General features: G+C 41.6%; 1 protein-coding gene across 1 annotated transcript in view; it reads right to left on the bottom strand.

Moving 5' to 3' along the window:
* LOC147030463 (ceramide transfer protein-like) overlaps nt 1–15,483 on the bottom strand; it is a 49,679-nt gene that overhangs the window by 23,553 nt on the left and 10,643 nt on the right. Inside the window, exons 3-5 of the mRNA XM_085874550.1 lie at nt 3,441–3,674; nt 1,122–1,229; nt 873–1,014 (exon numbers count right to left, since the gene is read on the bottom strand). Of these exons, the coding sequence (XP_085730676.1) occupies nt 873–1,014; nt 1,122–1,229; nt 3,441–3,674 (484 nt within the window). The remainder of the gene's footprint in view (nt 1–872; nt 1,015–1,121; nt 1,230–3,440; nt 3,675–15,483) is intronic.

Consider the following 15,483-nt stretch of genomic DNA (forward strand, 5'->3'; position numbering starts at 1 on the left):
AGAAAAGCAATGTAGGAGGTTGTAGTTTCTGGGTATAGTCAAAGCTGAGATAAACCTCAATGTTGATGATGTCATAAACCCAAATGCACAAAGGTCTGAACCTTACTTTTGATCGATTCTTTCAGATCTTTCAGGGTGCCACTATAAACCACCAAAAACTAAGAAAACTTTCAATGGCCCATCCTGTACATAATAGTCAAATAAAAAACAAAAACAAAACACAAAAACCCAATTGATGTTCTCACATTGAATTGTGTGAGTCACCAACAACACGTTTCTATGGTTCAATTAATCTGTACAATTATTGTACTTTTATATAACTTAAACCAACACAATAATGTACTTGTTATGGTGTGCAAAGTTCAAAAAAAATTTAAAAATACATCACTCGTCACAATTGAAAACATGTTTGACCTGGTTTTCTTTTTTGACTTGAGGAAATTTGGGCAGCACTGCCAAAGGTATAATATACTGCCTATCACAAGTTGTCCCAAAGTCAATAAGAGTTAACCTTAATGTTTTGACTGGCACCACATGTAAACCCATGCTTGGTGTGGCAGACATCACCCCACAACTCCAGGTCATTACTGAGCTAGGCCAAACACATTTTGCACGAACGAAGTGTCCTTCTTTTGTGATTACTATACGTGTTCATGATCTGTCCTCCACAAAAGTTAACAGTGCAAGGATTGCTTCGACACAGAGTTATCTTAACCTGAGAAAATATTTCCATCACCAGCTCAAGTATTATTAAATTAAATACATTCTCCTTTTGCCGATTATACCAGTCGCTTATCGTGAATTGCAGTGCAGTCACGAGTTAATGGCGATTCGTGTAGTGCGAGTTGTTCATACACCATTCAGATCAACACCTGCAGAGTCTCGGCGAAAGGCATCCAGAGAGCTTGAGTCTGAGCAAGCATCAAAGTATTTCTGAAGTGTGTCTATCTGCCTGCAGAGGATATCCCGAAAGGTCTCCATCTCAGAAAGCTTCTCCCGCAAACCCTGCCCCTTCTGTCGAGCAAAAATATACATCGTAAACGTTCAATCAACACGTTATAAAAATCCAAAAATGAAAGCAACAAAACAAATACACGGAACTAGAAGAAAGTAGGCATTGCCTTGAATGAAGAAGAAGACGTTGTAGAAAAGCCACTGGCACCAGAAATGAGGGAAAGCATGGAACCATGACGGCGCAAACTGCTTTCGGATCCGTATCCACTCTCGGCCTGCAAGGGTCCCAACATTTTTCGTTACAGTCTATTGGGATATCAACCGTCCCCGTGCAGAAAATAATGGTTCAAACTGCCAACGAGACAACTTCGTGTTTCCTCATAATTAAATGGCAGCAAGTCATAAGGGTCATTTCGTTATGTATGTAAATATGGTGACACCAATCAATCGCCTTCCCAAAGCAGAAGAAAAACAAAACTTGACTGATTCCAGCATGGGAATTGATCTCAGCTTTGTCGGCTATGTAGGCATCTTCCCAACCTGAAAGATCTCTATTTTTCGTGAACAAGTATTTATAAATGATGTTCATTTTTTATCCCCCGCCAACCAACGAAGTTGGCGGGGGATATAGAAATGGGTTCCGTCCGTCTATCACATTTCGTTTCCGGAGCTCAACTACAAATCCCCTCAAGATATATTTACGAAATTTGGTACACATATCAAGCAAGTGGTGAACTGGTGGCTTTTGATATTTTCTAATTGATAGGTCACATGGTTTGGCAGCCATGTTGGATTCAAGAAAAATATTAAATAATGTTTTCTCTGGAATCACATAACCTAACGAAGCGAAAATATGCAACTATCATCTTCCATCATGTCTGCATACATAGTAAAAATGACGTCACAAGTCACATGGTTTGGCGGCCATCTTGGATATAAAAACACACCTCATCCGATCAACACGAAACTTCACACACCTATTCCACTGGAGGATTGGAGGCAGAATCTAAATTTATGATGTCATAGGTCGCATGGTTCGTCAGCCATCTTGGATTGAAAATTAACTAATTTTAAAAATCTTCTTCTCCAGAACGGCTGGACAGATTGAGGCAAAATTTCACATACACTTTCCCCAAGACATCCTGTCAGAAGTTTGTTAATTTCTAATTGATGTCACATGGTTTGGTGGCCATATTGAATTTACCCTAAAACCTTCAAACATCTTCTCCAGAACAGCTGGTCAGATCAAGGGGAAACTTCACATACATATTGCACACGCTTAGGGAATACAAGTTTGTTAATCCTCATTTACTATGACGGGGGATATCGAGGACTTTGTCTTCAACGGATGCTAGTTTTTTTTCCTTTCCTTGTTTTCAAATTTGATAAACATTAAATAAAAAGACACTTGGAATATGTCTTTCAATCCTTACAATCTCACCATCGCTCTCCAAAAGGACTGTCTGGCAAACCCTCCAATCTACTTTTTTAACAATCCTCTTGAGGAAGTTCAGTCATTCAAACTCCTGGATCTCACTATCAGCCATGATCTTTCTTGGGGAAACCACATTTCCAAGTTGGCCGCCAAAGCCAGCCGCTGACTGGGCGTCCTCCGTCGTACAAAGTCCTTCCTTGGCACACCTGAATTTATATCCACCGACAAGGCCTTCATCCACAGCTTGATGGAATACTATTCTCCCCTCTGAGCTGGCTCCCCTGCCTTAGATCTTGCTCAGCTTGATCCCTTTAAACCTCGGCCTTGAAGATCATTGGAATCTCCCGTGCTGAAGCTGGGTCAATGGGCCTATCACTTTGCCATCACAGACAGGTCGGGCAATGGTCTCTCGATCTCTATCGCCTCCTTTTTGGTCTTGCACCCTCTGCTCTTTCTGTGCTTTGCCCGCCCCCCCCCTCCTCCACCGCCCTCCCACCAGGTTTCTGCAGGGCTCACACAGTCCATCATCAATCAACTCTGGTGAAACTACCTGAATCCAGGATCATTGCTCACCTTAACTCATTTGTTCCTCTTTTTTTTCCCCACCTGTGGAACCAACTTCCACATCCTCTTCAATCTCGTTCTTCCCTCCAGGTCTGCAAGGTAGCTGTTCACCACCACCTCAGTTCGTCCCCAATCCAAAACCATGATCTTTTGTACCCTCGTAACCCCACCCAAATCCCTCATCCTAAATAAATAAATAAATAAATTTTGCGAGTGATGGGGAACATTTTCAACCATAAGCACGTTCATACATAGAAGCCATAGGATCTGGGGGAGCTAGAAAAGTGAAGCAACGCAACGCGTATTGCAAACACAGAATAAAGATGCCATAAGCGAATAAAGTACAACAGTGGGTAGTTTTACATAAATGATATTGGGTTACAGATGTGTCATGTAAAATTGAAAATGTGCAAAACAGGTTGATGAAACAGGGTCGAACAGCAATCCAGTGTAAAATAGGATGCAAAGTAGCCAGTGTTACACTCACCTCACCACTGCGGTCACAAGTTAATGGAGATTCGTATTTAGGGATAGTCGAAGAGAGTGCTGCGTGTTTGACATGGACTTTTGTTCGTACTTTAAAAGAACCTCGTATGTTTGTAACAAAACTTGTTTTGTTACAAAGAAAAACTTGTGCACTCACACGTGCACATCTGTTCTTTTCTACACCCATGCCAAGCTTCTTTCCTATAGTTGTGGTTCTGCGAAACTGGCACTCCTCCTAGGCAATGGCAGACAATATATAGCAGTCCCGAGTTATTTCATTTGATTTCCTTTACTTTTCACACATGACCACCTCTCCTTCATACGTGCATGCAAGTCACAGACCAGACTGCACAGCGACAGCCTCATTTGCATAGACAGCCTTATTTGCATATACCGCAGCAGCTCCATTCAAACCGCGCACCATTCCCCAACAGACATTTCATTCCAACCTTCACCATACTCAGACACCAATGCTGCAACATTCCGGCAACCACCACAATTCCTTCTCAATATTGCCCACGCCATCAGACCACAACCTAAGCTCGCCTACACTCACCATTAATGCCACAATCTCGACAACTGCAATCACCATCACAAACTCGCCGCACTGCAACCGCTACACTACACCACTGCTGGCACTCCACGACAGTCATCATTAATGACCACCACTGCCTTTAGGGACCAGCGGAGATGAGGGGGTGTGATCATGGATGGGGTGCGGGATCACCCCATGTTGTTCTGCGAGCTCCATGGCATGGCAAAGCGTGGATCAAACAGGGCCATTTCTGGTGGGAAATCTTCACCGGGGTGGGGTCAACACAGTGGTTCGAGTCCACGTGCCAATGAGGGCACGGGAAAACACCCATCGCTCTGCCTCTTACACTCTCAAGTGCCGCCCCCGCTGGAAAATTATAAAATAGAGCTCTGATCTGGCCCACCCTCTTCTTCTCTTGTCTTGCCCACCCTTTTCTCGTCTATCCAGCCCGCTAACCGCTCACTCACCCTTCTTGAATCTGGCCCGGAATGTATTGTTCCTGGAGTCACGGAGCGGTGCAATGGAGAGCCAGACACCAGACCGAGCTCCACCTGAGCCCGTTAAACAATTACACCAACATACCTCTTTACACTCACATTAAGTCTATTCCTCTCACATATTCTTTCCATTGTTTCCGAAACTCCCCGACATCTTTACACCTTCCTCTCCGCCTCATCTATCAATCATTTGCACCTCCCCACTTACGCACCATAGACACCCTGTTTTCTTCCCTCCTCCCCAGTCCTAAGCGACTGGGTTTGCACTGGTCTGTGGGCCGTCGCATCAGGTACCATAGGGGTCGTTTACACCTCGTACTTTCCCTTATCTTTCTTTGCTCTCTGATTTCCTCGGATGTGTGTCTGGTGGCGCTTGTTGTGTTCGTATAAAGTTAAGATTGTAGACGTTTAGATCGGAATAGCTCTGCCCTGTATCTTTGCATTGTAAACACATGCATTTATTTTGCCACGTCTCATCAATCCTTGCTTTCCCCTGCTCTACATATTGCTTGCATTAAAACCTTTTATTGTGCCACATGACCTTTCCTCACATCATAAGTAAATTGCTTGAATTAGAAATGTCCCCAGCTCATTTTGTCTTTTCCTCAATTGGTCCAGCATCGTTGACACATAGTTAGCTGGGAAGTTCTACCTCATTAATTGGCTCTTCGTAGCCAGTGGGTACTAGGCAGCTCCTGATACGTGAAATTAACACAAGTACACATCGAGGGCACGTGATCCCCTTGATGTGGCCGTCCACCTGCAAGGTATCATGCGAGGTCATGTAACCCTGCAGGATTGGTGGTACCAATCGGCGTTCGTGGTTGCCCAGCAACCCGCCAGCGCACGGAGTTATCTGTGCCCAGCAGCCTCAGGACTGGGTGTTTGGGAGGGACCCGAGTGCTTTCCCTCGTGGCAAGCCTCAAACCCCGGATCTGCAGCACAATGTTGTTCCTCTCCAGGCTATTGTTACTCGTTGTGCTATTCTTTCTTTCTTCCTTGTGTAATATCCAACCCTCACAATTCCAAATACCATTTAGTAGTCTGCAAAACCTGCTGCCCCTTGTCATTTAGCTCCTGGGTCGAGACTTTGTACAGGAAAAAAATAAAATAAGATGATACCGGTACTTACAATGCTTTTTCCAAGGTACTAACATTGAACCCATAATTTAGCTGATGGTAGTTGAACAACATATCTTATATGGTGTTGTGGAAATGGCTCCTGGTGGGTTAAAGATGCTTAATATAGCATAGTTATTTACTTTAAATTGCATGTCGGGTGTAAGCATACAAAAGTAATTAAATGTGTTATTAGATGCAAATTGCTATTATGTTATAGATGGACACATCCAACCCATCCTAATGTTGTTTCTCAAACCACCATCCCTTTTGACCTATTTATTGGTGTTTTACCCTTTGGAATCAGTCATTAATGTTCTTTTAAATACTGTAGATTTTGTCTCAATTCCAATTTGCAACATGCAATGTTTCTGGAGGATCTGGATGCAAGTCCAGAAAAGACGCGCACGTCACATGGGACACGTCAACACACATGGGGGGGGCGTGATTAATAGCAGAGGGGCGTGGTTACAGGGATGAGTGACCATGGTAACATTGGTGGTTTCGGGGACAAAATGGAAGAAACTTGCATGAATATTAAGGCATGTGTGTACGAATGCACGGAGGACGCGGAGGGTTAGTCACCGATGGGAGTGTTACAGTGAGTGCGATTTAATAGGATTGAGTGACGGATGGAAGCATGGGCGTGGATATGGAGGGGCATGGTTGTAGGGATGAGTGACGGATGATCGCATGTGCGTCATGAGGTTTGTGTACGTTGCGTGCTCGCGAAATCGTCACACGATGCGCTCGCACCTGTTACTTGTGAGTAATTCCATCTGAAATCACCAAATTTAAGAAAATGTTCCCAGTTGACCCCCTCAGATTTACTTTAAACTTTCATAAAATAGTTCCCAGGTATCAAAATGAAACTGCGTAAAATTTTAGGTCCATATATGCGGTCAACTCCGAGATATTGAGGGTTGAAAATGTGGTTGTGGCTCTTTTTATGGTCGTTGCGAGCATCACAAAATGAACGGCTACTTTTAAACTCCCACAACTTTTTAAATATTAATAGTAGAGCCTTGAAATTTTCAGAGATGATTCTTCTATAACTGCTCAGTAAGAAACAAACATAAAACTGAGTATACCTCTATTAAATTTTATGACCTGATCAGTTGAAATCCAGAAAAAAATGTTGGTTTTGTATGAAGACCCAACTTTGAGACCCCATATATTTTTATTGACCCATCCCAGAAGCTTGAAATTTTTTAATGTGATTACTGTATGGTAGTAGTATTCAAATACACGTTTACTTTTCTTAATCAGTCATATATAATACAGTCATGATCCCTCAAAAATTGAAAATTTTCATTTTTCCCTGAAATTCAGGTGAGGATTGCAAATATATGACAAGGGAAACCACTTCAAATTGTTCACCATTGGAAAGAGCATATTCAAGTTTACAAAATGTCAAATATCAAAGTGGTATATTTAAAAAATATATATTTTCTATTTTTTTTTTTTTTTTAACTTAACACAGTCGTGAATACATGAAGTGTATGCATGGTGTGGGCACCATGGTAATCATGAATGATTAGTTCCATGATTCAAATTAATAATACAAAAATATATCACATACTGCAATAACAATGTAATAAAACATTTCATGTAAATGATTTGAATAGGTCCTTGATCTGCTTTTCTAAGTCAGGTGCGAGCTTGTACTGCCTCCCAGTTGACGTTAGGGGAGCATCAATAACTTTCATCACATGGACCAAAGGAACCCAACAAATGTCCTCCCTTGAATGTAACTATATACACTGCTGACATCAGCAGATCAGCCACTATTCCTGAGTTCTATATTTAGCCCCAGCCAGATCAGTAAAGCTCTTGCTATTTACAAATGATAAACAAAGAATTACAAATTCAAATTTCAAATATTGTGTTCATGGTATCCTAATAGCAGATGATATGTATGTACATTGTATATAGATGTACTACACATATGTACTACATGTAAAAGGACTGTTCATTAAATAGCACACACAACGCACACAGCACTGGCAGAATATCATTTATTCAGATATTTTAAAAAATATTGATAGAAACATTATACGTGTGTATAATGCCGTGTGTATAATGTGTGTATAATGGAGGCTTTGGCAGCGTGCAGGACGAGTGACGTGTTCGATCCCGAGACCTAAGTGAGCGACCCGTGGCTTCCCCACGGAGAGTCCAGGATAGCCCCAAATTAAATCATACGAGGTCCGTCTAAAAAGTAACGGGAATGACTTCACAGAAATTTTATTCCCAAAAATATATTGAAATCACAGCTTGTCCCGTTCAAAATAGTTTCCCTCCAGTCTCACACACTTGTCCATCCTCTTTTTCCACGCTTCGATGCACACCCAGAAGATTTCTTCTGAAATCCTCCAGAGCTCCGTCGTCACGGTCCTTTTGATGGCCTCCACATCAGGAAATCAGGTCCCCTTGATCACCCCCTTGAGTTTGGGAAATAGGAAAAAAATCACAAGGGGGCCAAGTCTGGTGAATACGGGGGTTGCTCCAGAGTTGGCACAGTCCTCTCCGCCAGAAACTGTCGGATGCTCAGGGCACTGTGAGCAGGGGCATTGTCATGGTGGAGCACCCAGGTGTTGTTCTCTCACAGATCCCTCCTCTTGTCCTGGACTGATCTCATGAGGTGCCGGAGGATCTCCTTGCACATGTATTGATTCACCGTTTGACCCTGTGGTACTCGAACTCGAAGTGGACGATGCCCTTGATGTCAAAAAACGCGATGAGAATCACCTTGACCTTCGACTTCGACATCCTTGCTTCCTTTGGTCTTGGTGATGCCGGATTTTTCCACTGACGACTCTGCCGTTTGGTCTCGGGATCGTATTCGAATATCCATGATTCATGGCCAGTAAAGACTCTCCCGAGCAGGTCTGGATTGTCCTCGAGGCGCTCGATAATATCTTGACAGACAGTGACTCTTTGCTGTTTCTGGTCCTCAGACAACAGCTTGGGGACAATCTTTGCGCACACCTTGCGCATTTCGAGATTTTCAGTGTTGATGCTCCAGACAGTCCTTGTTGATGGGAAGTTCCTCAGCAATCATCCGCACCGTAAGTCAACGATCTGTGCGCACCATCTGCTTCACATGCTCGATGTTGTCCGCCGTTCTGCTCTTCCAGACTTCAGTCTTCCAGTCTTCCAGACCGTGGATAGTCTTCAGCCTCCTCCCAGCCCTCTTTGAACCTCTTGTGCCATTCAAATGCATGTGTACGTGACATCGTTTCTTCCCCGTAGACTTGCTGCAGCATTGCGAAAGATTCGGAAGGTGTTTTGCCAAGCTTGGAAATAAACTTCAGATTGGCTCTTTGCTCACGACTCATAGCGCGATGACTCAGACAAGACAACATGTAAAGCACGACCTGTAAAAAGTCACACAATGAGCGCAGTCAACCATCACCAATCATACATATATATATATATATATATATATATATATATATATATATATATATATATATATATATATATATATATATATATATATATATATATATATATATATATATATATATATATATACACGAGCCTGGTGTTGGCGCAGTGGCTTGGGATCCGAAAGGTCCTGAGTTCAATCCCCGTTGGGCCACTGAATTAATACACCAGGGGGTTGACTCAGCCTGTCATCCTTCCGAGGTCGGCGAAATGAGTACCAGTGTACTGGGCCGGTGTATACCCCCGGTTAAAATAGGTGTACCATATCCCTGTGTCGTAAGAGGCGACCAGGGTTGCGTCAGGAAGGGCATCCGGCGTAAAACATGTGCCAAATCACTATGCGGATCATACGGATGATCCACTGTGGCGACTCCTTACGGGAGCAGCCGAAAGAAGAAGGATATGTATATATATATATATATATATATATATATATATATATATATATATATATATATATATATATATATATATATATATTGCTGGAATGTTGCAAAAGACTGTGATGCAACCTGTTCATTCAAGTTGTGTAAGTGGAGCACACAGCAGGCTCAGTCCCGTTACTTTTTAGACGGACCTCGTATATATCTATATTAATATTTCGGCACGCCCCTCTCTTTGTTCCACCATCAGATTTTTGTTACTGTATGAAATGAAACAAGATTTGGCACATATAATAATGATATTATTGTCTTCCTTAAGAGGCCCCTCAAAATTCGTTTTGATGCATTTTCACAAACTCCAACGGATTCCATTCAAATTCGGTACGATTATGGCTTTTGGTCCAACTTAGGTCATTGGCTATAATTTTTTTCCATAACACTTCCGATATTCGAAAAAAAAAATCGATATCCCTTATGGGATTTTCCATTCAAAACCACTCAAGTTTAAGGCCTACGGGGAACGCAAATTTCCACTTTGCCCCGGGCGCTGTTTACCTCCGCTACGCCAAGCTGTTAGGGTTAGGGTTAGGGTTAGGGTTCGCTACCCTAACACTAACCCTAACCCTAACAGCTAACCCTAACCGCTAACAGCTATTCAGGAAATTTGCAAGAAAGCCCGGGCAATACCGGGCTTTATTGCTTGCCCGAGCAACGCCGGGCATTACTACTAGTATATATATATATATATATATATATATATATATATATATATATATATAGAAAAAATATATATATGAATAAATAAATAATCGAACTCTCTAACTTGACGAGGCAGCAGGGCACAGATTGAGCTCCATCACAGCACTTTCTGCACGACCTTCCAGCAACGAGTGTCGTTTGCTACACGAGCACATTGTCTCTGCCCTGCTGATCACCAGTCAGGTGATTTGCAGCCAGAAATATTAAATTCAACCAAAGAAGCACAATGACCCGATGACATGACGCTGACGTCGTGTACATAAGTTATGCTAACACATCACTTCCAAACGAGGGGGCATCCGTATGGCACTCAAGCTTTTGCAGACTGAGATTTGCAGATGAGACAACACATCAATCAGGTGACTGTAGTGCGTCAACATCAATACTTTTGTGACAGTGAATCACATGTGTGAGGAAGTGGTTGGCAATTAAAACATGGCACACAAAGTAACTGTGAAGGAAGTTACAAAGCCATCCTGTTACTATTCATCCTGCTCTCATTGAAGCATGCACAATTGGTTCCTCACATGGGTACTCTCAAAGGAGCCTCCGTTTGATAAAGGAATTCCAACCACAACAACAAAATCCAACTGGCCGCAGGCAAAATGGCTACATTCATCATTCAACCCCAGTGCAATGATGAACGCTAAACGAAGAAAGCCCAGCGAATCCCCACGAGTCAGCTGCATGTGTTGCACTGACGTACGAGGGCGGGACGGAAAGCGGCAATGATGCGAAACAGATCACATTTCAAAACGAGTTTTGTGAAAATATTTTTGTCTTATTATGGGATCTCAAGATGGATTATGAAGTTCACTTTGTTCCCCTATCTGATCGATTACATGTGCTGAGGTCTTATTATGGGATCACAAAGCGTGCTCTTAATTTCACTTTGTTCCTTCCTCTATCTGATAGATTACAGCATGTGGTGAATGACAAAAAAAAACAAAAAAACCTCCAAATAAACAGCAGAGGAAATGGCAAAATCTGGAAGAACATTCCAAAAAACACACTGCTGGACATCAAACAGAATGTATTTGGCCAGATAACAACCCTAGCTCTCAGAACCATACATCTCTCATGATGGCAATTTGCCAGCGAATGTCATGAGTTTTGCTTTTTTGAATTGAATCTGAAACGTGTTTGCATTATTCCATCCTGGCAACGAAGAGTTATTTTTTTCACTTTTGTAAATACACTTACTCCTTTATTGCAACCATTTTAACACTAATGAGAACAATGTTGCACAGTGGCGCACAAAGTAACTCCAAACTTCAGGTACGAGGGATGGCATCATAATCCCATGTGGTTGAAACTTGTGTATTTGAAGACGATACCTGCCAATTTTACCGAAAAGGCCATCATGGCTTGCAAAATATAGGATATGTTGGTTATAAACAAGAAAATTGAAAGAAAACTTTGGTTGGAAGATAAGCAGACAAGCAAACAAAATCCCATTGGCTATGTATTGACCCTTTGTGCCTTTTGAATGGATTAACAATAGAAAGGCTAGCAGTGCAAAATTGCTGCAGCATTACAATTACTAAAGGCACAATAGGGCACAGCTCACTATTCTATTCAATAAAGACAATAAGAGAAATCTACATATTATTATGTGTGACAAAAAGAGTTGGCGGAGGCTCATACTCAGACAGATAATCGGGGCTATTATGATGAGTTGTGAACGATTTTGTGGCTAAAGAACTAATCCTGGACAGGTCACCACTCCTTCACAAAAAGGTGTGTAAATTTTCCGCCCAGGGAAGCCGTGACAATCAAACCCACAGCAGTGAGGACAATGCAACAAGACTTTACCCCCAAAAAACCCCAATAACATCAAACCACTCAAGAAGCAGTTTGGGTGAGCGGGGTATTGTTGAAATGAGGAAAAAAAAATAGGCGACAAGTGGAAGATGACAGTGGCATGGAAGAGCAGGACGATGAAAAACGAGGTTGGAAAGGTATACAATCAGTAATGGAAAGGAATACAATCAGTGATGAAAAGGGACACTGGACGTTGGAAGTATATGGGGGAGGAGTGTGTGGGTGTGTCAGCAAGTCATTTTTGCATATATAACATCCATATAATCCCCAAAATACATCTATGCAGATCTTCCAATGAACATACAACAAAAAGCTAAAATATATATATTGTTCCCTCAAAAGGACAGTGCACTTCACTGAGACAACACCCTGACGACAAAGCACGAGGATGGCAGTTAATCGTCAGCTTGTGAAGATAGCTATGCCGAGGCCAGAGATTGGAATGAATAAAAAAATATCCAATGCACAAGGAGACCATGAATTTACTCATCTCTGCATTCAATTAACGATTGATTTGATGTGCTTTACTGGATTTTCCCAAATATTTCATTGGTGCCGACAGTCCTTCATTGGTTCAGTATTTTCAATGGTTCCGTATGGTGCTTTATTGGCTCCGTACGGCGCTTCATTGGTTCAGTATTTTCATTGGTTCTGTACTTTCATTGGTTCTGTACATTGCCTCATTGGATCAGTATTTTCATTGGTTCCGTACAGTCTTTCATTGGTTCAGTATTTTCATTGGTTCCATACATTTCTTCATTTGTTTAGTATTTTCATTGGTTCCATACAGTCCTTCATTGATTCAGTATTTTCATTGGTTCTGTACAGTCCTTCATTGATTCAGTATTTTCATTGGTTCTGTACAGTGCTTCATTGGTTCAGTATTTTCATTGGTTCTGTACAGTGCTTCATTGGTTCAGTATTTTCATTGGTTCCATACATTTCTTCATTTGTTTAGTATTTTCATTGGTTCCGTACAGTCCTTCATTGATTCAGTATTTTCATTGGTTCTGTACAGTGCTTCATTGGTTCAGTATTTTCATTGGTTCAGTACAGTGCTTCATTGGTTCCATATTTTCATTGGTTCTGTACAGTCGTTCATTGGTTCAGTATTTTCATTGGTTCCATACATTTCTTCATTTGTTTAGTATTTTCATTGGTTCCGTACAGTCCTTCATTGATTCAGTATTTTCATTGGTTCTGTACTTTCATTGGTTCTGTACATTGCTTCATTGGATCAGTATTTTTTATTGGTTCCGTACAGTGCTTCATTGGTTCAGTATTTTCATTGGTTCCGTACAGTCTTTCATTGGTTCAGTATTTTCATTGGTTCCATACATTTCTTCATTTGTTTAGTATTTTCATTGGTTCCGTACAGTCCTTCATTGATTCAGTATTTTCATTGGTTCTGTACTTTCATTGGTTCTGTACATTGCTTCATTGGATCAGTATTTTTTATTGGTTCCGTACAGTGCTTCATTGGTTCAGTATTTTCATTGGTTCCGTACAGTCTTTCATTGGTTCAGTATTTTCATTGGTTCCATACATTTCTTCATTTGTTTAGTATTTTCATTGGTTCCGTACAGTCCTTCATTGATTCAGTATTTTCATTGGTTCTGTACAGTGCTTCATTGGTTCAGTATTTTCATTGGTTCAGTACAGTGCTTCATTGGTTCAGTACAGTGCTTCATTGGTTCAGTACAGTGCTTCATTGGTTCCGTACAGTGCTTCATTGGTTCCGTACAGTGCTTCATTGGTTCCGTACAGTGCTTCATTGGTTCCGTACAGTGCTTCATTGGTTCCGTACAGTGCTTCATTGGTTCCGTCCAGTGCTTTTTGGTTGCGTATAGTGCTTCATTGGTTACGTACAGTGCTTCATTGGTTCCGTACAGTGCTTCATTGGTTCCGTACAGTGCTTCATTGGTTGCATACAGTGCTGCATTGGTTGTGTACAGTGCTTCGTTGGTTGTGTACAGTGCTTCATTGGTTATGTATAGTGCTTCATTGGTTCCGTACAGTGCTTCATTGGTTCTGTACAGTGCTTCATTGGTTACGTACAGTGCTTCATTGGTTGTGTATAGTGCTTCATTGGTTCCCTACAGTGCTTCATTGGTTCCGTACAGTGCTGCATTGGTTGCGTACAGTGCTTCGTTGGTTGCGTACAGTGCTTCGTTGGTTGCGTACAGTGCTTCATTGGTTACGTATAGTGCTTCATTGGTTCTGTATAGTGCTTCATTGGTTCCATATGATTTTACATCAGATTTGTAAACCTCGGTTTATCATAAAGTATGTTTTGATGCCTGTTTCTGTTTTGTTCTGGTTCCACTGAAAGTTATTTTCTCCAAACGTAAACGTTCGCTGAGATTTCACATGGTTAACATCATTGAGATTGTCATGTCTCTTGACCGTTCTGTGAAATTAAAAACGCCAACAACACGCTTTCATGTTGCTGAGCATGAAAATCTCCACTTACACAGAAACTGGTGTTTTAAAAATCTGTGAGAGCTTTAAATCGCTCTCCTAAAATTTTTTTTTGCGAGAGTCATTGCATTTGCTTAAGTACACTCTCCGCTCATGATTCGGCATACTTTATTAGCATGCGTAAACACGTGCATTCTTTATCTCCAAGGGAAAATTAGAACACAAATTGAAAGTACCCACGATATAAATAGCTGACTAGGCATGGGGTTTTCGGTAACAATTTTTGTAAGCTTTCATTGGTGAACGTGACCACGATAAAAAAACTTAAAAAAAAATTTTTTTTTAGCAAACTTATCCAAGTTCTGAGCCGATCTAGGACCTAGCAATGTTTTTGCCAAAATTATCGAGCCGGATCCGAAAACGAGTTTTTGCTACCGAGTCCAAACACTACTTCCAACTTGTATTCTGATCGGCCCAGCCAAAAGTAGACTTTTGTCAAAGCTCCATGCCGGAAGACGGCACGGCATTCCGGCGGGCAGTGCTTCCAGACCAACCATCGAGGCATTTGTTGTCATCGTCATCACCGTCGGCCCTGGCGCTCCATCCCAACAACCTTCCTTATAACGGGTATACCAGTTGGGTGGATGGCACCTCTGGCACAATTTCATCATGGGATGAGTTGTTTTAGGACTCTCCTGTCCAACAAAACATCCCTTACCATCCAATCATTCATCTCTGATGGGCATATCTAGTCGGATTACATTAATAATGGGAGTGTAGGGTGAGGGATAGAAGAGGGAATTGCCAAAACAAAAGTCCTTATAAAATAGAATGGAAGGGGAGTAAGCATTTTAGATTTTATGCACACAATAATGCAGATGGCCTCTTCTAAATAGTGATGCCAATTTCACATGGGAATGCAAAAAACACACAAGCAATCAGAAACAGATTTACAAAGCTGAGCTATTACATGCTAATGCTGTTTAAAAAAAAATGGAAATTTTTTTAGAACATGATTGTGCTGGCAAGTCATTACTGCATGCCATTTTCCCT

This window comes from Eptatretus burgeri, chromosome 3, assembly GCF_056783735.1.
Source record: "Eptatretus burgeri isolate ZD-2024b chromosome 3, Ebu_testis_v1, whole genome shotgun sequence".
In the NCBI taxonomy this organism is placed as follows: domain Eukaryota; kingdom Metazoa; phylum Chordata; class Myxini; order Myxiniformes; family Myxinidae; genus Eptatretus; species Eptatretus burgeri.